Source organism: Festucalex cinctus, chromosome 4 (assembly GCF_051991245.1).
Source record: "Festucalex cinctus isolate MCC-2025b chromosome 4, RoL_Fcin_1.0, whole genome shotgun sequence".
In the NCBI taxonomy this organism is placed as follows: domain Eukaryota; kingdom Metazoa; phylum Chordata; class Actinopteri; order Syngnathiformes; family Syngnathidae; genus Festucalex; species Festucalex cinctus.
In genome coordinates this window covers 16,788,061-16,814,906 of record NC_135414.1, presented here as the reverse complement: position 1 = coordinate 16,814,906, position 26,846 = coordinate 16,788,061, and the positions used below count along the sequence as shown (strand labels likewise).

Genomic DNA, 26,846 nt, shown 5'->3' with positions numbered 1-26,846 from the left:
ATGCCGTGTTGAAGGCCATAGAATAAAAATAATTTTTAAGATGAGTTTTAAAAATAGACAGTGAGGGGGCTTGTCTAAACTATTCCAAAGTTTTAGGCCGCAGCCCGAAAATGCTCTATCCCCTCTGAGCTTCCGTTTGGACCTCTGTACCTCAAGGAGCAGCTGGTTAGCAGACCTGAGGACAGAGACAGAGAACCGTTGCATCCCTACCCCATAGGCAAGCTAACTGGCATCTTAATTGGGCTGCAACATCAAATCAGAGCGCCAAAACAACAGCCCCTTTTGACAAAACCTTTTTTTCCCAGTGATTGTACATTTTCTTAGGATGAGAAATTAGCATGAGCATGACACTGGACAGAAATGCACGAGAAGCATGAGTGATGACATCTGTGTATTAATGTTAGTTAATTGATAACTGAGTTTATGGTACTAGTCAAAATGGCGGTCAACTCGGTGAAAGGAAGCTCTGCGTATTGAAAACCATTTGACTTTGGATTGTTGTAATTTGACTTGTGTGGATTATTTTGATTTCAAAATGTGATGAAATGTCGTTTGACAATCTGCCTGTTTGTATGCTACGCTGTTTGTTTACACCCTGGAGAGGACGCATCCGCATTGTGTTGCATTGTGTAAATATCAGAAATGCCCGGATGTTTGGAAATCAGTTTGCTTAAGTGATAATTACAGTAGGTTACATATTTTTTAAAACACTTTTAGTTCATACATACTGATACGCTAAAATGAAAAACAAACCGATGTCCCTTAGCTCCACCCCAACTTTTAGCACGATGCATGCTACTTGGCGTGATAAGGTGAAACAAGACTACCCTTTAAAAACAGGCTAATTTCAGCAATGCAAAAGATACGGGTTTAAAGTGTTCCCCCTGGGACATATGTTACTAATGTATTGTCCTCCCAGAACCGTTGCATTCTAATTTCTTCCAGCATACAGGCTTTGGCGATAAAACAATTCAAGAGCCGTGCTTGGCTGCAGAAAGCTGCCAAATGCGATTTGAACTGCTCACACCCGATGGTGCCACGCAGCGGCGCTGTTCTAGCAGTCCTTGTGTGTGCGTTTGTGTGCGTGCCTCCACCAGTCCTACTGTTTTCTTTGTGTGTGCGTGCGCGTGTGCGCGCGCGCTCCTTGTGTGGGAGAGAGAAAGTGTCAAGACGATCAGCCAGGTGCTTCGTGGTGTTGGAGCTACCCTCAACGAAGAATGACAAGAAAATTCGGAGTTGTGTTGCTGGCCGGATAGCGCAGAATTTCAACACAAAAAGACGGTAACTGCTCATTTTCTTCCTTGTGTGTATCTCCAAATACTGTTCTCGATAAAATGCAAGGATGCGTTTCCATCGCGGCGATTTGCATTGATCGTTGTGGGTTTGTTTACCATCAAAAAGCTCGTGTTCGTTCGTACTGTATATTCGCGTCGTTTTTAAGATACGACGCCAGATCAGCATCAATAAGCATGAATGGCAGACTCACTAAAACGGTGAAGCTGGGCCTGCTGCTGATGCAGCAATATCAAACAATGTGGTCAACGAGGTTACAGTAATGTACAATACAGTACCTCTCATAAGTCAAGATGGAAGAGGTGACAATACATTTAGTGCCTGGTCAGTTTTATTTGTCAAAAAGGATGGAAAAACGTTATATTTATTCATTCATGATTTTGACCTTTGTTTACAATGTGTGACCACCTAAAAATTTAAAATGTAAGCTTCAATGAAAGAGAAGATCTTAGTGATTCAGACATTCACTGGAAACAACAACAACAACAAAAAACAACAAAAAAACATGGGGTGGATCAAGAGATACGGTTTCCCCAGATGAGACTTCCAGCTTATATGTTTTGTGTCATTGCTCAATTAAGTCAAAGCCTTGTGATGATTAGATGCAGGCTGACTTTCTAGCTGTGTTGTTCAGCAGTGTGGCAAGGTCCCTAGAATGTCAGTAGCTATATTCTGTCCTGGTCTTGACCGATACTGAGCCCCCCACACCCACCCACTTAACTTATTTTCATCCACTGCGCATAAATGTGTCTCCAAGTTCTAAAAGTTAATTGACTGGCAGGGTTGAGAGGGTTACTTTAAAAATATATTCCAATATAGTTACTAGTTCGATATTAAAAAAAATATAATACAGTCATGTGACTTTTCAATTTCAATTCAATTTCAATTTTTTTTTTCATTCTTTAAGAGACAAAAGAAATTAAAGGATACAGAAAGAAGTAAAACTTGTGATATCTGCCCCGAATCATCATAAAAAATGATCAAGACAAAATAAATGACAGCAAACAGTCAAGACACTTTCAAAGTAACAATTAACATAATTCAACAGCATGACCATGTGCTAAATATACATTTTCCAACAATTGTGTTTTTATACATTTAAAAAAAATACAAATAGACTGAGAAGATGTATTTTATTTCTAAGATTAGATTTGTAAATTCTTTCTTCTCTATGTTGTTTCCCTGCTTCAGAAAATGGCACACGTGTACCAGTACAGTACTATATTTGCCAAAAAATTAATTCATTTATTTATTTATTTTTAAAAGTGGTCTTAGGCGTCTTGGTGCTATTGAATTGGTATAAATGGTAAAGCTGAATACTTGTTAAAGGCTCCGCAAGCTTTTGAAATGAAACCCATGATGCCTTTTCTGTGGTTTAATGAGTTACTGTAATAGAATAATCCTGCTAAATACTGTGAACCATATCAGTTACTTTGAAAGACAAAATTGACATTATTATAGAATGATGCTAAAATGCAATTGTTTCTATTAATACATGAAACCCAATGCCTCAAAATGTGCTTTATCCTCTCTTGTTTTCTGTTCTGTTTCTGACTGCTTTCGCTCTCTTCTCTACAGATATTGACATGAAGAAAGACATTGAGACATTTATAGCTGAGGAACGAGTTGACATCATTCTAAAATATGCCACGGTGAGTCTGTGCCTAAAAGTATAACATAAATTCTTTATGTAGTTCACATTAAATATAATCCAGAATTTACTATATTTAAATTCAGACCAAAAAGATCTGCATATTTTTCTTCAAGTCTTTCCCATGTAGCCTTGGTTCAACCTCTGCTCATGAACAAATCAGGTTATGAACAAAGTTTCCAGACAATTCTTGCTTTGGTACAGAAATGATGCTTTTCAGTGTAGGAACCGTCAGCATCCGCATGGAAAGTTCAGCTGTGCATTTTTTCACACACCATGAATGTTGTTACCTCCTTGTGTGATGTTTTATTATTCCAACTTCACCCTCAGTTAGGCTCTGACAACTCTGGGGCTGGGACGTATTAATTATTTTTCAGTTTTAGTGGTAATTATTGCTTCATTTTATATCTATTCGCAAATGGAGTTTCAAAATATATTAGGTCAATGAACTGAGTTTCCACTGTTTTGTTATATTCCTCTCTGATTGCCCAAACCTTTTGTTCACCATTTTTGTAAAAAAATAAATAAATCTTAGTCTTCCATATCTTCAGTCAAGATTAAATCATCCATCCATCCATCCATCCATCCATCCATCCATCCATCCATCCATCCATCCATCCATCCATCCATCCATCCATCCATCCATCCATCCATCATCCATCCATCCATCCATCCATCCATCCATCCATCCATCCATCCATCATCCATCCATCCATCCATCCATCCATCCATCCATCCATCCATCCATCCATCCATCCATCCATCCATCCATCCATCCATCCATCCATCCATCTTCCGCTTATCCAAGGTCTGCTTTCTGGGGCTGCAGCATAAGCAAGGAAGCGCAGACATCGGTTTCCCCGACCACTTCGTCCATTTCTTCTAGTGGGATCACGAGGCGTCCTAGGCCATCCTGGACAGTCTTTTCAGCGTGTCCTGGGTGGGTTTTCTCTGCGGCCTCCTCTCAGTGGGGCAACACTTCACTAGGGAGGCGTTGAAGAGACACCCTAACAAGATACCTGAGCCACCTCATCTCATCTGACTCCTCTCGATGTGGAAGAGCACAAGCTCTAGTCTGAGCCCCTCCTGGTTTTCTGAACTTCTTTCTCACCCTATATCTGAGGCAGAACCTGCAAACCCAACAGAGGAAACTCAATGAATTTCGGTCGCTTGTTTTCGCGACCTTGTTCTTTCCCAAGACCCTCATTTCGTAACAATAGGCGAGGGTAGGAACAGAGGTCGACAACCGGTCATTCGAAAGCTTTGACTTTCGGTTGAGCTCGTTCCTCACCATGACTGACCGATGCATACTTTGCATCACTGCTGATGCTGAACCAAGCTGACTGTTCATCTTCCAACCATTCTATCCCTACTCATGAACAAGACCCTAAGATATTTCAACCCCTCCACTTTAGGAAGTACTGTATTAGGAGTTTAATGTAAATCAGTTGAATTAAAATCACTCCTCATTATTCACTGTAGCTATTTCCCGTACTGTAGTGATATCATATTGCTCTGTAGCAAAGAAGAGGAGTTAAAGTTGAGAAGAGAAGCAGGGATGTTGAGAAGAATGAATGTGTGAATTTAAATCTGTGTTTGTTGTGTGTAACTGTTGGATGCGAAGAGAACAAACTGTGTGGGTGTGTTCAGGTGGATGCATTCCGTGTTGCCAAAAGTCATTTACAGTATCTGTATAAAATGCCGTGCATCTGATGAGAGAATGAGGACCAATGGTATTATCTCAAATCACAAATGGTATGAAACACATTTTTAACATTTAATGAGTTTAAATAACTTATTTGAATAAATGTCTTCAGATGATGCTGGTCATGCAGCAATGTTTGAACAAACACTGAACAGTGGTCATTCGTTAGCCATAAATTCATTCTTTTCATCTGTCTCTAAAGAGACAGCATAGTATCATCTTGTATTTGTTAGAAGATAGACAGACAGACAGTATATGACTACCGTATATACAGTACATAGTCTCTTTGTAAATGCTGGCATTGGTAGGTTTATAGAAGCTAATGTAGAGATGAAAGATGGAGAATGAGGTTAAATTTAGCTCAATGTCTGACAGTCTGAGTGGTGGGGGTGTATGGTGGGGAGGGGTCTGCTGTGTCTAGCCATAGCAACAGCTGTGACACACTTTACACTGACTGACGTTCACAGATTTCTGGCTAAATTCCTAGTGAGAGATTTAAACATTTACAGTCGGAGCACAGCTGGAACAAAATAAAGCTCACAGCATGATAGTGCTTGACTATACTAAATGCTTACCTTGTTTTGCATGTCGCCCTCTTACTAGTCGTTAGATACCCCTGACAGCCCTGACAACTTAAAAATGCATTTTCCAAGAGTTAAGCTACAATTGTGCCTCAAATTTACATACCCTCAGATTATGTAAATTTATGATCACAAACTGTATGTACTTCGGTATTATTATTTACCATAACATACAATTCCATCGTGTGATGGACCCTGGAGAGTACTTGTGAATGCAATTGACATCAGGTTTCATTTTGACAATCTCATGTTTAAATCAGTGATTGTAATTGTAAACCAATGTCATTTTTACCTTCTCCCAAATATATCAAGATTCATGATTAAACGATGCCAGAGGAAGTGTGAAAGCTTGCAGCCTTGAGTTTACTCACCATCATTGTGCCATAATTCTTAACCTCACCTGTGCTGATTGATCTGTGTTGGAATCTGCAAATTCCATGTTTTTCTACACTCCCCAGCCATCAGAAAATTGTCTGGATTTAACGCACAACAACCAGCTAACCACCGCAATTGTTTTTTTTCCAGCCTGAGCTTGATTTATAACTTTTACCTATTGGTATGCATGATTGTGTCTCCAGGGCAGACAGGGTGGGGTTGAGATTGACCCCTGGGAAGATGCTGACTACAACATCTATAAAGTTATCGATCGCCTCGGGTTCATGCAGTAAGTCCATTCTTGGTCTGTTGGCTGAGGCAATATCTTACGGTGAGAAAAGAGACGATTACTTCTGATTTTTTCTTACTATGTATTTATTTATTTACTTTCCAGTGAAGATGAGCTACCTGCACCAACTGCAAATGAAGAAAAGGTATAACTTTGTGCACGTTACCAAAACATGGTGAACTGGACATGAGAAATACAGCCTTATCAAATTCACAAACATTGCATTAGACGACCTGCCTTCTACGAGTATCGAGCCCATCATGTCAAAGGCAGGTATTAGAGCACGTGTCAAGATCCGGTCCTCGAGTCCTGCATGTTTTCGAGGTTTCTCTACTCCAACGCACCTGATTCAATGATCAGGATAATTATCAGGCTCCTGCAGAGCTTGCAGATGAGCTTAAATATGGATCAGCTGTGTTGAAAGTGGGAAACCTCCAAAACCTGCAGCACTGCGGCCCTCGAGGACTTCAATTTGACACCTATGTATTAGAGGCTTGACTTGCCTTGACTTGACAATGGTGCCGGTTGAGTAAGAGATGTGTGAAATTTAACACCTTCCCTCTGATGATCCCACGCACAATTTATCTTACTGCGCAAAGCTGCAACGGCTGTATGAACTTTGACCTTTGTAAACAAATTGGTTATAACGATTCCAGGTTCTGTGCCATACTTGCCTACTCTGTGTTGGGAAAAATAAGGAAGATTTTTTTTTTTTTTAATCAGCGTGTTCGAGAGGGGTGAGGGCAGTGTTCCCTCTAAACTGTGTGCGCAAACGCACACTGCTCTCACCCAGCACACTGCAAATGCTGACCAAAAAAAAAAAAGTTTAAATGCAAGGAGAACACTGTTATGTCGTGTCGTGAGACGGAGCGACTCCGTCCAAAAGGCGTGTACCACGCACACAACAGGACACCATCGCCACAGTTTCAATAGCAGTTTGGGTGCACACTCAGTTGTTCTATTGTAGTTTGAAGCATACATAGAGGACACAAACTCACTCATACTCGGCACTGACGAGACTGCAACGACACGCAAACCGCTCCATTCAGGAAGTCCAAATATGGGCGTAGTTTACGTGCCCCTTAAATGAGGCTCTTCTGCATTCAGATCTCAATGTGCTTTTATTTTTCAAGCTGGCATTACGACAAGCAGACCGTCGATACATCGGCTTTTACGGTTACGGCTCTGACGTAGAAATTTGCATGGCGACAGTGTGAAAGGAACTAGTCGGAATGGTCATTCCGTTGTTTATTTTATTGTGTGTTTTTCCACAGCTGAAGCAACTGGAGGTAGAGAGAGCAGAAAAATGGCTGAAGATGGTAAAGAAATGGGATAAATACAAAAACAGCGACAGAGTGAGTAGCAGCCAACATATCTGAAGAAGGAATGATGGGAGAACAGTCTGCCTATCCCGAAAGACAATGAATGGGCTGAATCATGTTTTTTTTTTTTCACCTGCTGATTGGATTTGACCAAATAGACTGATTATTACGTAGGAACCAGCGCTAAAATGCAAATATCATGGTAATATTTTTGATGCTTTGTGCTATTTGTAGTAGGCTGTTTCTCTTGGTCATCATTCACATTCACCTGGCAAGAGCCAGATTGATAATGTGAGTCACTCAAAGGAGTTCTCCGCAATATCAATCTAAATCTGCTCCATTTTGATCTGCTCGAGAAAGGCGGACATTCAGTACAATACATCGAGCTGAGTGGGTGATGCGGCAATTTATACACGCCTACCAAACATTTGTTGTGACCAATCGTGGCAACGGATGAAAATGTCATTGTCTTCGTATGTAAACAAAAAAAGCACAAAAATCTTTACCAACTAAAAAATGCACAAAGCTCTCTCGCTGTTCTTCTTTCAAAAGGTAACTGTGGGTAATTGTGCAAGAACAAAATTAATTGTGGCGTCCATGACTGCCAGTTTAGCCATGTTAGGTTTGTTTCTTTCTCATGGCCTCGCCACGTCTTGTTTTTGTCAAGCCGCATGTCCCGCCCCCCAAAACACTGTTGTGTTGTGATTGGGCCTAGCCACCAGTGGGTATGATCAATGAAAATCAGCGGGCTGGATGGATTTTTGGGGGGTTGTGAACTCACAAACACTGCAAGAATTCAGCTTGCAGGAAAGGTTACTTTCCCATGATCCACCAGCTTTTTACTAATACCCGATTAACGCAGATATTTTAACGCACAGGCGTCAAACTTAACACATCATTTTATGTGGCCCGCGAAAACAAATCAGGTGTGTGAGCTTCCATGACCTTTATTAAAATCTGTACCAAAATTCCAAACTGTCATATGTAATAAGTAATGTTATTTTGCGCCATTTTTTTCGTTACCCTATGTACAGTATCTTGAACAATAACTGAACAAACTACTGTCCATGACTTCTGATTTCAAAACTACTAATCCATCATTTTTTTCTGTATATGTCGTAATTTGATGAGAAAAATAAACATTTATTTGGTTTTGCTGTCATAAGGGCCCTCTGAGGTAAGCTGTAACTACAAAGTGGGCCCCATGCATGTTTTAAGATGTCTTTGGTGCTGTTAATCTGTCAAAATATATTGACAGTTTAATTATTAAGTGTATCATACCTGAGTAAAATTTCTGGTTTGTATTTGCTACATGTACTCTCCTCGACTTGATGCTGTCAGATGGTGAAACGGGTGTACAAAGGCATCCCTGTGCAGCTTAGAGGTCGTGTCTGGTCTCTGATGTTGGACGTGGAGAACACAAGGACGGTCAATGTGGGCAAATACGAGGTATGCACAATAATAATGTGAATTGTGTACAATGAGTGTGCTGTCTATTGATATTACCCTCCAGAACGAGGGTAATGACTTGGAGACGTACCATGCTTGTACCATGTACTTGATTCATATCACATGAAATCACAACATATGAACATTTTTTTATCTTGAATACATTAACAATAAAGTTGTGTTTTTGCAGCATAAAAATTTTGTCTGATTCTGAAATCACTCATTCAAAATGCCAGCATTGTTTGTCAGGGACTCGCATATTAGCAACAATTTGGTCCATTGTCTTTGCTGCAAACCTGGGATGGTACAAATTGTGAAATGAAGTACTATGCTGCATGCTCTTAAGCTTTTGGTTTCCTTGTGAAGTAAGGATTAATATGTCTTTTCATTCCATCACTTTTTTCTTGCATAAAATCATTATCGTTTCATTCAAATTTTGGTTTTCAAGTCAGGTCAAGTCATGTAATCTTTATTCCTATAGCGCTTTCAATCAGCCTTAGCTGTCACAAAGCTCTTTACAGAAACACAGCAAAACATAACATAACACAACATAACATAACACAGCAAAACATAACGTAACACAACATAACAAAACATAAAACAACATAAAACAAAGCATAGCATAGCATAACATATATCATATATCATATATCATAACATAGCATAGCATAGCATAGCAAAACATAACAGCATAACAAAGCACAACATAACAAAGCATAACATAACATAAAGCATAACAATATTTTTCCATTCCTACTACATACGCTTTGATGTTTGAAGCAGTTATAGATGAAAGAGGACAGAATCAGTCTTTCAGCAGTTGATCATGCATGCAACATGCATGACGTCATGAATGATAATATATGCGTATCTTAACCTACTCATAATGTCTTAACTGCTTGATGTCGCAGAAAATGAAGGAGCAAGCCAAAGTGTACTCAACTGAGATCAAACAGATTGACCTTGACATCAACAGGACCTTCCGCAATCACATCATGTTCATGGATCGCTTTGGAGTCAAGTAAGAATTTAAATCTCTTTCATCCCAAAATACATAAACCAACAAAAGGACAACCTCAAAAGTCAACACATCCCAAAATACGAACGTAAATAGCGTGCTCTATTTGTTGAGTTTGTTTTGAATTTGGCCATCAAAGTGACTGATTCGTTTGTCCTACATGCTTAGAAGTAAGGGTTCCAAAAGGGTTCTTCATGAAGGTCAGAGGTTATCCAGAACTATGTTCTTCTGGGGAACCCATTTTTGGGGAAAAAAAATAAATCTTCAAGGGTTCTTTTGAGGCTAAGGATTCCTGTAAGAACCGGTTTAACACAGAGAACTCTTTTTGGAAGAAGGGGTTCTTCAAAGGCTGTTGGAAAAATGGATATTAGAAGATCATCACATATTCAAATGTTTGGCCATGTTAGCCATGTATTCACTCAGAAATTCGAAGGAAATTTTACAAGGTGAGTATTGAGTACATTTTACCAATTTATTTTATTTTATTATTATTATTTTTTTTTAAAGTTACTCAAGCATTGAGGAACAAACTCATGACCTTCAGTTTGGGAGAAAACCACTTTACCACCTGAGCTATGCCAATCTTGTACTGCACCCTGTACTGCATTGCTGGTGTGCAGTGGCGTCTCTGGCATGACAAGTTGAGTGGGGCAGAAAAGTGGACACTACACCCACATGCAGCAAAGCCTACACACAATAAGTTGGAATTCAATTCAAGATCACAATCCGGTGGAAAAGCGCTATATAAATGAAGTAGCACACCATTTATTAATAGCCTTACAAATTAAGGCTATCAATAAAACCTTCGAATGGTTCAAAATAGTGCTGTGCAATCAGCGGATTTTTTTTTTTTCACTCACTCACTCACTCACTCACTCACTCACTCACTCACTCACTCACTCACTCACTCACTCACTCACTCACTCACTCACTCACTCACTCGACGCTGTGGAAACACAATTATAAATTCCCTGCTGAACTTTTACAAACAAGAACTCTCTTAACCCAGAACTCAAAGGCTTGTTGGTGGAAAAGCAGCTATAGATACATGAAAGGGTTCTCAATGGATCGTTCTGTGAATGTTCTTGATGAAATCCTTCAAATACAAAAGGATTCTCAGAGGAACTCGCTGTGAAGGTTCTGGATCAAACCCTTGAAACATTCTCAGTGGAACTCCCTGTGTGAAATCTAGATGAAACCCTTAAAAAGTTCTTTGTTGAACCTTTCAAACAGGGTTCTGGGTGGAACCGTTCACAGATAGTTCTGTGTATAGCCCGTTATGTTCTCAGTAGAACCCTTTTACTTCTAAGAGTGTACTTGTCACAATTCTTTGTCAATGATGTTGTTAACAGAATTGTATGGTTTTTAGCGCAGTGTGTCCACAAAGAGAAGAAAGACTGAAAATAAAAATAGTTGACAAGGGATTGAGGAATGTCATCTGATCAACTTATTAAAATTGGTTTAGACATTATTTATTACATCATGAAACTCGGGAGCGTTTTTGTAGTCACCCTATACATTTGCGACCTCACTGTGAACTAAGACAGAGAATAAAAAGCAGGCTATGTCTTGGCCGGGTTTCAGTGGAATCTGGTGCTCTACAGCGTGATGTCATTGTAATAGATCGCAGGCCATTTTTGGGGAGAGGCACTGGAAAGCATGGAGCAGCAAAAAGTCTCTTGATTTCACTGTAAAATGTACATTTATATAGTAAAAAAAAAAAAAAAAAAAAAAACTCTGTTAGAGAGCATGAGCTCATTCCACTTAAGGGCTGTCTGCAGCCACTGTGAAGGTGATGGCTTTATTTGCCTCGCTGTGGGTGAGGGTTAGTCCAATGTTATGTTTTATGGTTTAGAAAGTATATATTGCATATGTACTGTAGATGGCATATGTTGTGCAAAACAATGACCATGAGTTATTTCTGACATGATCCCTTTTGCTTTTTTGAACCCACCCTCATTTTTTTGCAGACAACAGTCTCTCTTCAATGTACTGTCGGCATATTCAGCCTACAACACAGTGAGTGGCTTCTTTTCCTCATTACAAATACCACCGGGAGATGTAAGATAAGTAAGGAGAGGGAAGGGATCTTAGTAATTAGTTGCAGTTCAGCTTTTGGCTTCCCTATGCACAATGGCACAAATATAGTACATGTAGGATTTGATCATCCTGAAGCCGTGCTGCTCAGTCACCATCAAGCAAGTCATAATCCAGAAGCTGTGCAAACGCCACAATGTAATTGTTTTCACCTTGTCCTGTGGTCTGCAGGAAGTGAGCTATTGCCAGGGCATGAGTCAGATTGCTGCGCTTCTGCTCATGTACATGAATGAGGAAGATGCCTTCTGGGCTCTGACACAGCTGCTGAGCAACCAGAAACACGCCATGCATGGTGAGCTTGTGTTTTGAAGATGACGTATGCTTTTTGAAAGATTGTGCTCCTAAGAATAACAAGAAGTCATTTCGCAATTTGGTGCATGTGTCTTGAGGTGTGCAGGGCTTTACAACTTCTTGTCCGATTGTGCTTTGAAACATGGTTCATTCTAGGACTGCGACGAGTAATTATTTTAATAATATGTCAATTATTTTGTCGATTATTTAATGAATCAGATTTAAAAATGTTTTCATTTCAATCCCTTTCTTCAAAAACAGGACATTTCAAATTGACAGTGCAGAAAATGCACAAACTCACATTAATTATGATTCAGTTACTGGTTTGATCTATAACATGTCGGAAAATGGGCACACATATTGATTATGGTTTGCCAAAGTAAAAGCAAATAGTTGATTTTCATTCCACATAAAGTTAATTAGCCTGCTTCCATGGAGGACTACAGAAATTGTAGAAAATGTACTGTTGAGAAGCTGAAATTTTGAGGATTCGGACAATCAAAAAGCAGTGATGACTAAATTTTCGATCAATTTGATAATTAATTAGTACTTGATTAATCAATTAATCGTTGCATATCAGTGTAAATTAAACGTGGTTCTGCTCTCTTTCCATCTACGTCACCTCCCAACGTTGCTGCCTTTCTTTCAGGATTTTTTATTCCTGGCTTCCCCAAACTTCAGCGATTCCAGGCACATCATGATCAGATCATTTCCAAACTCATTCCCAAACTAAAGAAACATATGGTGAGACCTCAGAGTGTCCCATAACAGTACATCTGCAAAACAGTGGCATGTACAAGTTTATTTTATTCAGGATTACTGGTTTAACATTCATGTGTTTCTCTGCAGGACAAGGAACAGATGTCTGCTGGCATTTACAGTACTAAATGGTTCTTACAATGTTTTATTGACAGAGTGAGTAAATTGACCAAGATACACACAAGATTGACAACAGTACCCGGACAAACGTAGGAACGAAATTAGTGTTGTTCCGATACCGTTTTTTTGCTCCCGATACCGATACCGATACCCAGCTTTGCAGTATCGGCCGATACCGTACCGATACTTAAGTTTTTTTTTCCTCAACATGAAAAAGCTGTCCTGCCATTGGTTTAGAGCATTCAAGGGCCAATAGGATATCTTAGATCGACATGCAGTGAACATGTCACATATCAGTGAATGTCGTGCATGAGCAAGACACAAGATGCTGCATCCAAAATCCTATATTAGCCTTGGAATTAATGGTATCGGCATGTTACTTGTGAGTAGTCACCGATACCGATACCACTGTTTTAATGCAGTATCGGCACCTCTGCCGATACCAGTATCGGTATCGGAACAACACTAAACGAAATCAACTAGCCTTTTAAGAAAGATGATACTAATTCTGATCAAGGACAGAAATAGCGAGCCATTAGGCACTCTTTACAAAATTTCTTCAAAATCACATCCAAAAATCAGGCTGACTGTTTTTTGTTTGTTTGTTTTGTTTTTTACTTTACGCAAACCCCAGTGACTTTTTTTTTAATGTCTGGAATATTGCATGAAAAGCAATATTAACTGTTGAGCTAGCCCAAACCAATCTAGGCTCACAATCCTGTGGTGGGGGTTTGGCACCACTGGTTCACTGTGAGCACTTCTCTTTCCCACTGAGTCGCCAGTCTGCTTAGATTAGGTCTGCGGGCCTCTAAAATATAAGCAAACGAATGGCCTAATTTTGGCCAGAAATAGATCCCACAAATTTAATAAGCCATAGTGATGATGTGATATTTGCAGACGCCGTTTAATTTGACCCTTCGCTTATGGGATGTTTTCATGCTGGAGGGAGAGAGGCTCCTCACCGCCATGTCTTACGCCATCTTGAAGATACACAAGAGTAAGATCTTAAATATCTTGCCATTATTATTGTGAGCATTTTAACACACTCTTACATATAACAGATTGTTTAATCTTCACTTCTTCTTATTCCATCTACCGTATTTAACTCATTCACTCCCAGCCATTTTCACTGACGCAAGTTCCACAGAATATTGTCTTCTATTGCTATAAAAACATGGAACCTGCCAAAAGAAAGATTAGAGTCTTCTTTCACCAGGAAAAAAAAAAAAAGTATATTTGTATCTGTTTCCATTTTGCAGCATATAGCATTAGAATATAGCTAAGTTTTATCAATATTCACATTGCTGGTGAAAACAGTGACAAAAAGAGCTTGTTGCAACATCGCCCTGGCTGATTTCTTATACTCTGCTGTCACCTGCTGGCCGTTTTTTTGTAACAACTACCATTGCTTTAAGCCACCTCTTCATGTCAGAAGCTGTATCAGTCTTCTGTATGCTTTTGAATAAAAAAAAAGTGTATAAAGGACATAGTATTAAAAACAAATTTGCACGTTTTTGGGTTTCAATGAGTTAAGGGACATTTTTGTTGATTGTTTAGTACATTGCAAGGCCATTGCAGGTTCGTCCTTCCAAGTTTGAGCATTTTATAATTTATCTGAAACTATAACGTGACAGATCACTTTGAAGTATCATAAAGAACACAATGTTATTGTCGCATGTTATACGATCTTATGCATGTATGTCTGTATTTGAACAGAGCGCCTCTTGAAGATGTCCATGGAGGAGCTTCGAGAGTTCCTGCTGGAGCGGATTGCTCAGACTTTTTTTTACAGCGACGACATAGTCATTGAACAGCTACAGGCCTCCATGAGTGAACTGAAGAAGATGAAGCTGGATCTTCCTCCCCCAGGTACATAACTAAGCAACTCAATACTGACTGCTTCCTGACTGTATTTTATTTTAGTGCGGCAACAACCAATGCACTGAGCGTTCAAGCACATTATCAAGCTAACGTAGTGCTTTACACAACATACTCAAAGCACAGCACATGACTGGTGTACAGGGCCAGTGCTAGGCATTTTGGTGCCCTAAGCATAAATGCTTTGTGCTTCCGTGGGGTGGTGGTGGTGGGGGGTATGGGTGGAGTTTACCGGATCGAAAATAGCATTTAATTTCATCCAATAAAGGCTCCAGAAGAGGACCGAAAATTTACCCGGGGGGTAAATTACCATCAATGCAATCTATGCACTGGACGCTCTCGGCCCTGCTTTGCAGAACCTTGACTTACGTTAGGTCAGCGAACGTGGAAGATTTTATTTAATTCACTCAGTATGGGCTGCAGGAGAGGACCGCAGATTTACCCAAGCGCTCTCGCTTCGACTCGCCTTTAGCTCCGTGTACGTCCAATTTTTTTAATTTAATTTCAGTCAGTATGGGCGGAAAAAGGGAACACAAAATGTATGCTTTACAAACTTTTATTTTAAATATTAAATACTGATATCATTATAATTACTATTATGGTATTGTGATTTTTTTTATAAGCTTAATTATTATAAAAAAAACATTTGGAAGGTAGTTGATGGACTACGCGCAGTGCGTGGTAAGCGTATGCTGAGCGCTGTGTCTGCTGGCATAAACATAACCATTCACATTCATATCTTTCGGCAATTTAGATCCTTCAGTGAACCCAAAATAGATGCTTGTTAACTCATTCAAACCAAAAGACGTATAAATACGTTTTTCAATACTTTGTTCTTCACTCCCAAAAGCATATTTATACGTTTTTTTTGTTTGTTTTTTTAATGCTAAAGCATAGCAAGATAGGGCTTCTGACATGAAGAGGTCGTTTAAAGCAATGGTAGTTATTGCAAAAAACGTCCAGCAGGTGGCAGAAGGGTATAGGAGATCAGCCAGGGCCATTTGCAACAAGCTCTTTTTGCCAGTGTTTTCAACAGGTTTGTTAATTATGATGAAACTTAGCAATATTCTAATGCTAATTGCTGCAAAATGGAAACGGAACATTCTGTGGACCTTGCAAAGTCAGTCAAAATCCAGTAAAACAGACAGGAGCAAATGGGGTTGCTTCTGTGAAAATGGCTGGGAATTAAAGAGTTAATTGTGGCAAGAAGCTGAAGTAATTATGTGGAAAGACTAACCTGAGGCCACACATATTTGACCTGAACCTTTTTTTGTTTTGTTTTGAGTGCTAATCAATCTCAATGTGCTTCCCTCACAATATCTTCCATTTAACAGCATTATGTACCTGATTTCTCAGGGAAGTCTGAAGAGTTGCCACGTAAGCCTTTGGGCCAGGAGCTGCCGGTGCTGCTGAGTCCACTGGAGCCATCAAGAGGAAAGTGCTCATCAGGCAGTGGTTGTGCCAAAGCAGGACTAAGCTTCCACATCATGTCTAACCAGCCAGATTCCATATCCCCAGACCAGAGCCCCTCCAAAGACCTCAATGATCTACATCCTGTTAACGTTGATGAGGTCCTTCTTCCTTCCCCAGACCCCATTATTATCCATAAACAAGCCCTGTTCACCTCAGATGACTTCCCGCTTACTGGGCCACCGCCTTACCAGCCCCCAGAGAGCCAAGCACCCAGAACTGCTGATCAGCTCTCACAGTCATACGAGTGCAGGGTTGAGGTGCAAGCTGACGACTCAGGACTCCCAGATATACACTCTACAGACAACCTCAATCCTGCGACCATGAGCACTGGCGGATCCTCCAACAGGGTACTGAGGACTCTCTCGGACCCCATAGTTCTTGCTCAGTCAGAAAGTGAGACACCAGCAGAGATAACAGAAGGTAGTTCCCGAGTCCAGCTGTCGGATTCTCTGTCCTCCAATATGACCCTGAGTCAGGACCACTCCTGAACACTTGAAAAAAAAAAGAAAAATGCCCATTGTGTGTTTGATACCAGCTCATTATTTTTGCTCTTCACCTACACAGTAAGTTTTGTCAGCCTTGTGTACATGCTTTGCTCTGTGAAAAGGACAGAATCATTTGCATCACATTTTGCTGTGCTGCTCCATATAAATAGTATTCACTGACGTCACAGGATCGCGAGTCTGCCCGTCATGGTGGGTCAACTTTACAGCAAACTCAGATACAGTATGTTTCTATTGTGTTTACTGTTTACAGCCAATGTTCTTTTGTTATTGATGAATGTCACCCGCAGCTTCCTCTAATGCTACTTGTGTAAGCAAGACGTATGTGGAAGATTTCGCTCAACACTCCTTGCAGCGGCACATGTTGAAACGTTTGTTTAGTGGAATCGATTGGATTAATAAACATTTGCTGATGTTACTGCCCGGACCGGACTACATAATAACGTATGCTCTGAGGTAGGATGGCTCGATCACAAAACACGGACATTCTTGCGTCTTCTGTAATTTCAGCTTTTATTGGTTGGTATGTGCAGTTATCATTTGTCAATTGAGGTGAAGAATCTCAGGTTAACTCGGCTAGCGACTCACATATATCACGATTGCATTATGGTAAAAGCCTTTTTCCCCATCTTATAATGACACTTACCTTAATCAAAATGATCAGAACAAGACGTCGGTTGGAAATCCTTATCTTTGCAATTCCGGACAGTTCTTTGTCCGTTTCCATTCGACATTCCATGGACCCGCGAACGGCAAACAATGTAAGGCAAAGTTGCGTCATGCACTCTTAAATTGAACCCAAATTGGTTTATTTGGCTAACCCAACACGGTCCTAAAGTTGGACCGACCCAGCTAGTAGTCATTTTAGATCAGTGGGGCTGGGTTATGGGTGTGACCAGGCGTGTTGGGTTACCATAATTTACCCCAAATTGGGTCAAATGTAACTTCGCTGCTGGGTCAAATTTGACTTCGCTGTTCGGTCAAATTTGACTTTGCTGTATGGTGAATCTAAAAACTATTGAATTCACTGTTAAAGGGATAATTGACTCATCGAGCCATTTTCAACATTAAAAATATATTTTGTCGACAAAAAATATATTTTGTCTACAATTCTTAATCTAATAAATTTAAATGTATCTGATACATTTCTTATTTGTCATGAACAATTAATACCCTTTAAAAAGTAATTTTGCCACTTCCTGTCGACTGAAGATTGCATCACCAGTGCTGTGGAAACAGGTAACGACAAATCATGGCTGTTTGCTGACCAAACCTAGAAAACAGATGAACAATGATTGGTCGTTAGCCATTTTCTCAGCTTAGGTGATGTCATCTTCAGTTGGCAGCAAGTGGAAAATGTGTTTTAAAGATATTAATTGTACATGAAAACTAATTAAGTTATCAACTTAATTCTGAACAAAATATTAAAGGCGGGGTCTTCCGTTTTCACTCAGGAAAATGCACTATATAAATACAGGATGTATACCCATGAACTCCTTCTCAGTCTACACCTCTGGGCTTCTGTTAATGTGTGGTGGTGATTTTTTTTTTTTTTTTTTAGCATTTTAAAAGCTCCCAAAAGTTGATTTTCCACGTTACTGGCCCTTTAAAAATATTCTGCTACATGTACACAAAACCTCAATTGAAAGCTGCCTTGCGGCCCGCAGTTACAAAACTGAAAATTACTTTGCGGCCCACTAGATGGCACTTATGGCCCAATCTGCCAATGGTTAAGAATCACTGCTATAAACACATTTACAAAAGTTAAGCACAAAACAAAACGTACTGCACAAGCCACATAAAAATACTTTATTTTGAATGACTTGTAATTTTCCCCTGTAAACCAATTCCTTAAGTAGTTTTGTGAGACCTGTGCAGTCTAAAATAACATAGGGTTATTTTAAAAATCACTGCAAATATGCAACTGTACAAGAATCATACCCGAAGAATGTGTGAATTGACATGTCCAGTCTTAACTGTTGTAATAAAAGTACACCCAAGCGCCAAAGTTGACAGATTTATTTCCTTTAGCACTGAAGTTGTTCACAGTAACATCACAAGGGAATACATTGCCAGTGGTGATCCTGCTCAGTTGTTACGCTCCAAGTCCATTTTGTGTGCTCTGGATTCCCAATGTAGAAAAAGAGGAAGGCGAAGAATGAAAGATATTGCTTTAAACTTCTCTCTGATTTGCCAACAGCCACGCAGCTGAGTGTGACCTGGTCGCCAGCGAGGTCCCACGTGTAGAGAGACACAAGTAAGGAGGATGAATTGCGTCGTAATGGTATGCAGTACACATCAACAAAAAGAAGGGTTTAAGGTCAGGGGGAAAGTATGAATAAATAAAACAAAAGCACATTAACAACATAAGCTGAGAGAGAAAAAGGAACAAGATAAGTCCTATAACGACATGCAAAAAAAAAAGACAAATGCTGAACATGCAAACAACCTTATGAGGTCAAGTCTATGTAGGAATCCTCCTGGTTGTTTAAACAAGCCTGGAAATAAACTTGTCTTATTTACAGGATGAGAGTTTGGTGAGATCTGAGTCATCATACACACTGACAATTTGCAACAAAGGGATTGTGCCTTTCAAAAAGCTACGTCTACATTCTTAAATTACGGTAAATCATTTCCCCTGAACATAATTTACAACATTTCTTTCACCTAAAGACAGAAAATGAATACACTCCAACAAAAGATCTCTGGGACCAAATAACTTAAATAAACATGGAAAAAACAAATAACTTGACCAACAAAATGGTTTCTGGTTTCTACATATTTCATATAAATAAGAATAAATTAACAATAATAAAAAATAAAGTATAAAAATAGACACAGTGGTTCATTCTTGCCTTAGTCCTGCAGTAGATTAAAAAAAATAAATACAGGGGTTTAAAAGTTGTGAGCAACTCATTTAAAGTGCAAAGGAAAATGAGAGGTATCATCAGTGAGGCCTGGTCACACCTGGTCAAAACAAATACTTTACAATGCTATCCATTCCAAAAAGTGAGTGTCAAATACATAAATAAATGCCAAATGGTAATTGGTTCAATAGTCTTGTTGTGAATTACTAGAATTCGTGGATCAGTGGTCGACAGTCGTATCCCAACCCAGAGGTTGTGGTTTCGATCCCATGCCATTGTGACCATGTCGAAATATCCTTGAGCAAGATGCTGAAGCCCAAATTGCTCCTGATGCTGCATCATCAGTAGGTGAATGGGTAGTCGAAATGTAAAGAAAATTGAGGGCCTTGTTAGTTGGAAAAGCGCTATAGAAATGAAGTGCCATTTACCATAATATAATGATCATGAGATAATGACTCATTTTAGGATTCAGTGTTTCATTGTTAAGAGTTCTGGATGTGACCAGACCTTTACTACTGAGAACAGAATGTGTCCAAATAAATCGACATGTCACAACAAAGCTACAAAAAAACATTTAGTCTGTACAACAGAAAATCATTCATTGATGCCCACACCCCACCCTACATCCTACATTTGGGCTGCATTTGAAACAAACAACCCCAAAGCTTCAAAATCCTGTCATCCACAAAGAAAGAGAACTGAATGAAGAATGACTGCCCGTATAATTGTCCATCTGTCTCCGTTTCCTTGCTCCTTCCTCTACAAATGTGTGCAAGCCATTACATCCCACATGTTTGTTTTGTGCACATTTGTGTGTTTTTATGTACATGTGGGAAGAACTGAGGCAAAAATAAGGTAGAAGATGTGTACGAATTGACAAACATCACTGTCTTAAGGCTATTTCTTGTTTTTCTTTCTTACAACTCTTCTAGGAAGAGTTTGGTGAGGGCGAAATGGACTGACAAAGGGCTTGAAGACAGGCAGCGGAGCGTAGTGAGGGAGGGTGCTCAGTCCTTTCTGCAGACGCTCGTGGTGACGGCAAGCAGGCCGGCCGCTGTAGGCCGTTCTCAAGGAGGCGTCGAGGTTAATAGTTATTGTGGATGATCCCTGGTGGCAGAGACAAGTCAAGCTATCAAACATGGGAGGACCACACAAAGCCAGCGAACACCCCCTGGGACGGATTGTGACAGAAGGCCGAGCCAACAAAGCTACAGTGCGTTTGCTACAAATGAAAGAAATAGCCATTCTCATTTTGCTGTATAAAATCCATAGGCAAAGAAGAAGTAGTTGAGTTGTGTGTCCAGTCTTAAGGGCAACATAAGCAGCTCTCCATCTCTGATAACCATTTTTTCATCTAGACATGCACAGCTACTGCTCCTTAAGGTTGTTCTTGTGTCCTGTTGCTGGTGGCCATCTTTGTTTTGTCTTTGCCAGCGGGGCATTTCGAGTCACTGGGTGGGGGTAGGTGGGGCTTGCCGCCCGGAGCATGCTTGGCGGGGGGGCTAGACTCGACGGGAGCACCGGGGGAGGGGGACGCTTGGGTGTTCTTGTCGTCTGAAAAAAGCTGTTTAATTACGTCAAAGAAGTTACTCAACGGGCTGCCTACACAGATGGATAAAGAAAAGAAAAAAACAGAGAGAGAGAGGAGAGAACAAAAAACAGATGAGCAATGGGGTTAACATGAGGAGAGGGATGAGAGGAAGAGTGGAGCTGGAGAAAACGAGACTTTGGTTTGCTGGTGCCGACAGATTCTATGATCACAACAGCCGCTGTGGCTTGAAGCATCCTTACTTCTGTCTTTTACTGGTTATGGATTTCACCTCATTACTCTGCCACTAGTATGTCTGACTTGACGATTTGAAACTTCTCTGCAACAAACAAACGGCCAACTGTGCCCAATTTTCACTTAGGGGTGAACTCACTTTTATTGGTAGGTGTGTAAGTGTTAATGGTTGTATTTTGAGGGAACAATACATTTACACTGCTATAAGCTGTACTGAAGACTACTTTTTTTTAAGTCAGTGCCATTTCTCCACTGTTGTTACATGAAAGGATACAATGAAATATCTGCTGAAATATGAGAAGTGTAGTCTCACTTTTGTGAGATGTGGTTTACGAGTTCCTGGGTCAAATCAATAAAGGACATCAATAACAAAGCTTTAGCAAGCATTGATTACACTGGGGAACAATTTGGAAAAAAATTTTTTGTTGACTTCGATTTTTGTAATGTGTAAACACTGGTGAGGGATGCATGAGTGTCAAATTGATAGCCATTGTTTGCATCAGTCTCATTTTCTTCTGCTGAGATGGAGAGCTAATTGGCACAGTGGAAGACAACTCTTGACAAATGCGCACCCCCAAAGAACCATACAACATGTTCGTCTCTACACCGATCCAAATGACACACTTTGGCATTTTTCATTTCATGCACAGTTTCTTCATTTTGATGGAGTAAATATGGCCATCTGGAGCTCATGGTCACTAATATGTGAATGTCCAGACCTTTAATGGCACCATTTTCACTTGCTTCTTGTTTGTTGGTCTTGTTGCCTTCAACTTGTCTTCAGTGAGTTAACAAACAAACAAACAAAAACATTTCTTTGGTTGATATCTGGCATTGAAAAATGTTTCTTTGCAGCAGCCTGAAAGTCACACTTTGGTTGGCTTGGGAAAAATATTCTGTGTTCCTGTGGCCATTTTTCAAACTTTGACTTACTCTTACACTTTAAGTTGAGAGTCTCAATTTGTGTTGTGTGAGATGAGACAAATTAAGCAAAATGAAGCGAGAGCAAGGACTAAATGGGACAAGGGATTTGAAGCATTCTGTCTGTATGTGTGTTGCTTGCAAAGGACCGACATTAACAGCTTTGCAGTTGTTTCACATTCAAACTGACATCATGGACACTAGTTGCAAGATTACAATTTATAGTGCTCACTGGTGCTTTTGATCATGTTCCTCACTCATAGACAATGAAATTCAAACAACACACAGACTTCAGGTCTTCATCCCTCCCTCCACTCCGGACCACCTGTAGCTTAAATCTCATATTTTGAATGTATTGATTGTCATTGTTATTGTTAATACATTTATTGTGTTTTATCCTATTTTGTTCCAGCTGCAGCATTCTATAAAGTTGAGTTCAGTTGCATTTGGTACCTCATTCTATCAAGCATGTCATAAATCTGTCTTTCACTGGAGAAAAGTCTTCCAAAGCTCCTTTTAGCTCTCCATCTTACTTCCATCACAACAACACCCATCCATTAAGACAAAGGCAGTTGGTAAGTGCAGAAACACAGTCAAGAGAGGACAAAACATGCATCAGTGCAGCCAACTGCCGACAAATAAATAAATGCACTCTTATGCTAAAGGGTTAGTCTCCAAATGTTGCTCCATCTTGACCCCCGTTGTTGTCATTCACTTACCATGCTTGCTCTACAGAATCAACGTAACTTGCATTCATGATACATCAGGTTTTGCTGTGGTGAATTTTTCAAATGGAAAGCTGATGAGAAGGGTTGTACAACACACAATTTCACGATTGCCATGCAAGGTTTGCACAGGTACACGCATACTAGCAGACACAATAACACAATCTTTCAATTTACTTGACATTTAATCAGATATGAAATGTATTTGCAGGTTTCATTCCTCTTCCACCTCTTTAGCCAGTGAACTGCTTCAAACTAAATGAGCTGCTTCCTGTCTTGATTACTGCCATGTAGCCATCATAAATTTGACCTCCATTCCTAATAAACTAGACTGGTGTCAAAAAGCAACCCCTGCCAAACTAAGAAGTGAGCCTGCTGTAACACACGCTTTCAGATTTACATGTTAGTGCAAACAGGATGAGCTGATCGCTGCCTCCAGCATGTTGCCAGTGTGGGTTAAAGCCAGAGGTTAGGTACTGTATTTTGTTCAGATAGTCACTCTGGGTCTTACCACGCTTGAAGGGTTGGCTTGAAAAAGGGGCCGAGCATTGACTGTCATCTGAGAGCAGAGGTCAGTGTCAATACAGTTACTGGTGCTACTTAATACGGTTTCCTGTTAAAAGGAATTGAGTGGATTGAAATGTTCATCACAGTCATGTGATCTCACATTACAGTATTAAAGATGCTGTTGTTAAAATACTATTATCATATGGCAGGCAGGACACCCACAACAATCCACATAGTTTGGCACAGATGGACCAGCCCATGCTAATGTTTAGTTTGCCAAACTTCATATGAAATAAGCTATGTGTTAGTGTTTAATTTAACATGCAAGTTAATCATTTCACCATTCAAGTGAGATCAGAGAGCAGCTGTTGATGTTAATAATAATGATGATAATAATAATAATAATAATAATAATAATAATAATAATAATAATAAGTGATAGAAAGATATGTAAGATTCCACATCCACAAGACAAAGTCATGGCCTGAATTTGTGCATACAATTGCTAATACCAATTAATCACTGGCAATAGCTTGGCATACCTGTGATGATGCAAAGTGGAACATTTTGGACAGTCATCTTTTTTTTTTTTTTTAGCCATTCATTTTACATTATAATATGGTGTAAGTAGGTATTGTCCCTAACTTTCCTCTTGTAATTAATTAGTGTAATTTTATTTAAATATATACAACCGTATGGGGCCATAAATCTAGATTCCACTGATTATATATATATATATATATATATATATATATATATTACAGTTCAACAAACTTTTAAATTGACAATGTCTCTTTTGAAGATTCGCTGTTTCTTAAACTTGAAATTTGTAAATAAAACGTCACAAATGTTTTTATTATTATTATTTTAGGACCTTATTCATTGTTGCCTTACACTCATACTTGGACCTGTCTGTAATACAAGTAAAACATGCATTCTGATGGTAGCAACGTGGACGCAAGACACAGACAGCAGTGCAATTCTAACATGTAGCTGGGTTGTTGTTGCGCTTCACCACCAGAGGGGACCATTATCAACTCAATCACCACAGAACAGGGAAAATGCTAAAGCGCCACACTAAGACACCAAACGGGAAGTCACACATTTTTATCTTTCTTTTAAAAAGTCCGTCTGTCTATAGGCAGCCCAAAACATCCAATTCAATCAAAATATGATGGTACACCATTATTTCAGATTCTTGAGGTTCTTTATGTACACAATCAGCAAATTGATAATCTGCCTTTTAAAAATGTCAACAGAAAAATGTCATTTCAAAGCCAATCATCAAAAAGTGGCTTTTTCAAATATCTGTGTGTTTTCTTCTCAAAAGAGATGATTTATAGTGTATGAGCAGTTACACATTTCGAGTCATTTGTGTGTGTGTTGCAGGTGATGGTATGCTGGCGAGTACATGCACGCTGGTTTGCTGTGTGCAAAAGCAGTGTTCTGTGCCGAGCTGAGTAGGCCAAAGCTGAGTGTGGCTGTGATCAGTGCCAGGAAGCCGAGTGAGGCAGTAGAGAGCTGTGAGGGAAATGTTTAGGGGATAAAGGAGTAGTCGGGCATGGGTGGCGAGTTTAATATCTTACCAGAGATCTGGGGCTGGATGCTTGGCTGGTCATTGGAACTGAGCAATTGGGCCTGAATAATTTCCACCACACGCTTGAAACGTCGGCTGGGACCTGATGATTCAGCAAAATATAACACTAAGACGTCATTAACGACAGCCAAGGAGCCAGTTTCATCTTCACTTTCGACTGGACACAAATCTTTGGCTGTACTTCTTTTGAAAAAGTGCTTCTTTCTCGTGAGTCTCTTTGTAGTCATGGCAGCCATGTTATTCAATGCGTGTTTACAGCACCCAATACGTCATGATGATCACGTGACAACCAAAAATGGTTGATACTGTACTTAATGCAAAAATATTCTTAAAAAGTACTATGAAATCATAATCGTTCAACATAAATAGACATTTTTTTCTCAGAGAAGAAATTAAACATTTCACAGAATAGCTGGTTAGTTTTTAATAACTTTTGTGTTTCTATAATCTCTAATATTTTATTTTATATTTATGAAATAAAGTTAGTTTACTTTGAGTTCTAATTTTCACTTACTTTAATTATTATTATTTTTTCCTTATGAGTGCAAAGTTTTTTGGCCGTGCAGTTAATATATTAATAAACAGTCACTGCTTCATGAAAGTGTTCCCTCACTTTTCGCGGTTGATACGTTCCATGCCTACCTGTGTTGGTGAACTTCCGCAAAGTAGAGCTTGTAACAAAAAAAAAGTCCCCCCCCCTTCAATAACCGCTAATACTGTCTGTCACCTTAATAAGCGCTTCATGCAGAGTTGCGTAAACAAGCGACCTTGTTGAAGTTAATTGCCTTCAATTAAGTTGATAGTCTACTTCTCCTGCAGTGTATGGGAGGCAGAGGAATGAGACACACATATTGGCCTTACAAACTGTAGTCTGTTGTAAAAATAGCTTACCAGTGATGGGACACTGGCTTGCTAAGAATAATTTTAAAAAGAAAAATGTCAACTTTTTTAAAAAACAAACAAACTTATTTTAAACATGTTTCTTAATTTACTAAATATTCTATTATTTTGTTTAAAATAATGCCACAAAAAGGGACCCAAATAAAAATCAGAGAGAGCGAATCCACAATAAGTGAACCGCTAAGTAACAGTGTAGTGGTACAGTGGACTACGAAGATGACCTGAGAGCAGTGTGAAGGTAACCGAGTAGATGCCGTTCTCCTTGGTGGCACAGGTACTCTCTGAGTAGGTGATGTCCACCTGGAACTTCACAGGCTTCTGGAAAACTGTTGGACCAGCTGTGGACTTGTACTCAGCTCGAAAGCTGGTCTGCGATATGACACTGTGGCTCAGACTGGGTATCTGCACAGGAGAGAAGACCATTTTTGCTTCAGTGGAGCAGATGTGATGGTAGGTAGCATGGAGCACAAAAGAAGAAGAAGATGTTACATTCATTTTACAGCAAGACGTGAACATATGCACTTAAAAATCTAGAGCACATGGATGGAGTTGCATTTTTGAACTGGAAATATGCCATGGAGGAAAAGCAGACTGAAATAGCTAAACAATCAAACTAGAGGCATGTCTCTTTGAGAGATTTCCACATTGTTTTCAGAATCTAAATTAACATATCGAAGTAATGAACAATGGTATTGTTATAAAGTTTTGTTAAGAGTAAGGTAATGTGACGAAGTTCTCAGTA

General features: G+C 39.6%; 2 protein-coding genes across 7 annotated transcripts in view; one reads left to right on the top strand and one right to left on the bottom strand.

Moving 5' to 3' along the window:
- Positions 1-1,025: 1,025 nt before the first annotated feature.
- LOC144017599 (USP6 N-terminal-like protein) lies at positions 1,026-18,807 on the top strand. The gene is made up of 14 exons (XM_077519338.1): positions 1,026-1,281; positions 2,872-2,945; positions 5,809-5,894; positions 6,000-6,039; positions 7,169-7,249; positions 8,558-8,665; positions 9,577-9,686; positions 11,654-11,702; positions 11,952-12,072; positions 12,721-12,815; positions 12,921-12,986; positions 13,848-13,947; positions 14,667-14,819; positions 16,185-18,807. Exons 2-14 carry the CDS (start codon positions 2,880-2,882, stop codon positions 16,787-16,789), a joined length of 1,680 nt encoding a protein of 559 aa, XP_077375464.1. The 5' UTR covers positions 1,026-1,281; positions 2,872-2,879; the 3' UTR covers positions 16,790-18,807.
- A 1-nt stretch (position 18,808) lies between these two features.
- The window catches only part of LOC144017597 (serine/threonine-protein kinase BRSK2-like), a 50,733-nt gene continuing 42,695 nt past the window's right edge, over positions 18,809-26,846 (bottom strand). For 4 of the 6 annotated variants that reach the window (XM_077519332.1, XM_077519333.1, XM_077519336.1 and 1 more), the window contains exons 17-19: positions 26,326-26,506; positions 25,194-25,286; positions 18,809-21,273 (exon numbers count right to left, since the gene is read on the bottom strand). In XM_077519332.1, the coding sequence (XP_077375458.1) occupies positions 21,050-21,273; positions 25,194-25,286; positions 26,326-26,506 (498 nt within the window). In that variant the 3' untranslated portion in view covers positions 18,809-21,049. Of the gene's footprint in view, positions 21,274-23,469; positions 25,129-25,193; positions 25,287-26,325; positions 26,507-26,846 lie in introns of those variants that run through there. The other 2 variants (XM_077519335.1, XM_077519334.1) reach the window with 2 other exon arrangements.

Coding starts and splice junctions, on each gene's coding strand:
- LOC144017599 (XM_077519338.1), top strand. CDS start 2,880: ATGAAGAAAGACATTGAGACATTTATAGCTGAGGAACGAGTTGACATC. Junction 12,987..13,847: donor TACAATGTTTTATTGACAGA/GTGAGTAAATTG, acceptor TGATATTTGCAG/ACGCCGTTTAATTTGACCCT. Junction 14,820..16,184: donor GCTGGATCTTCCTCCCCCAG/GTACATAACTAA, acceptor CTGATTTCTCAG/GGAAGTCTGAAGAGTTGCCA.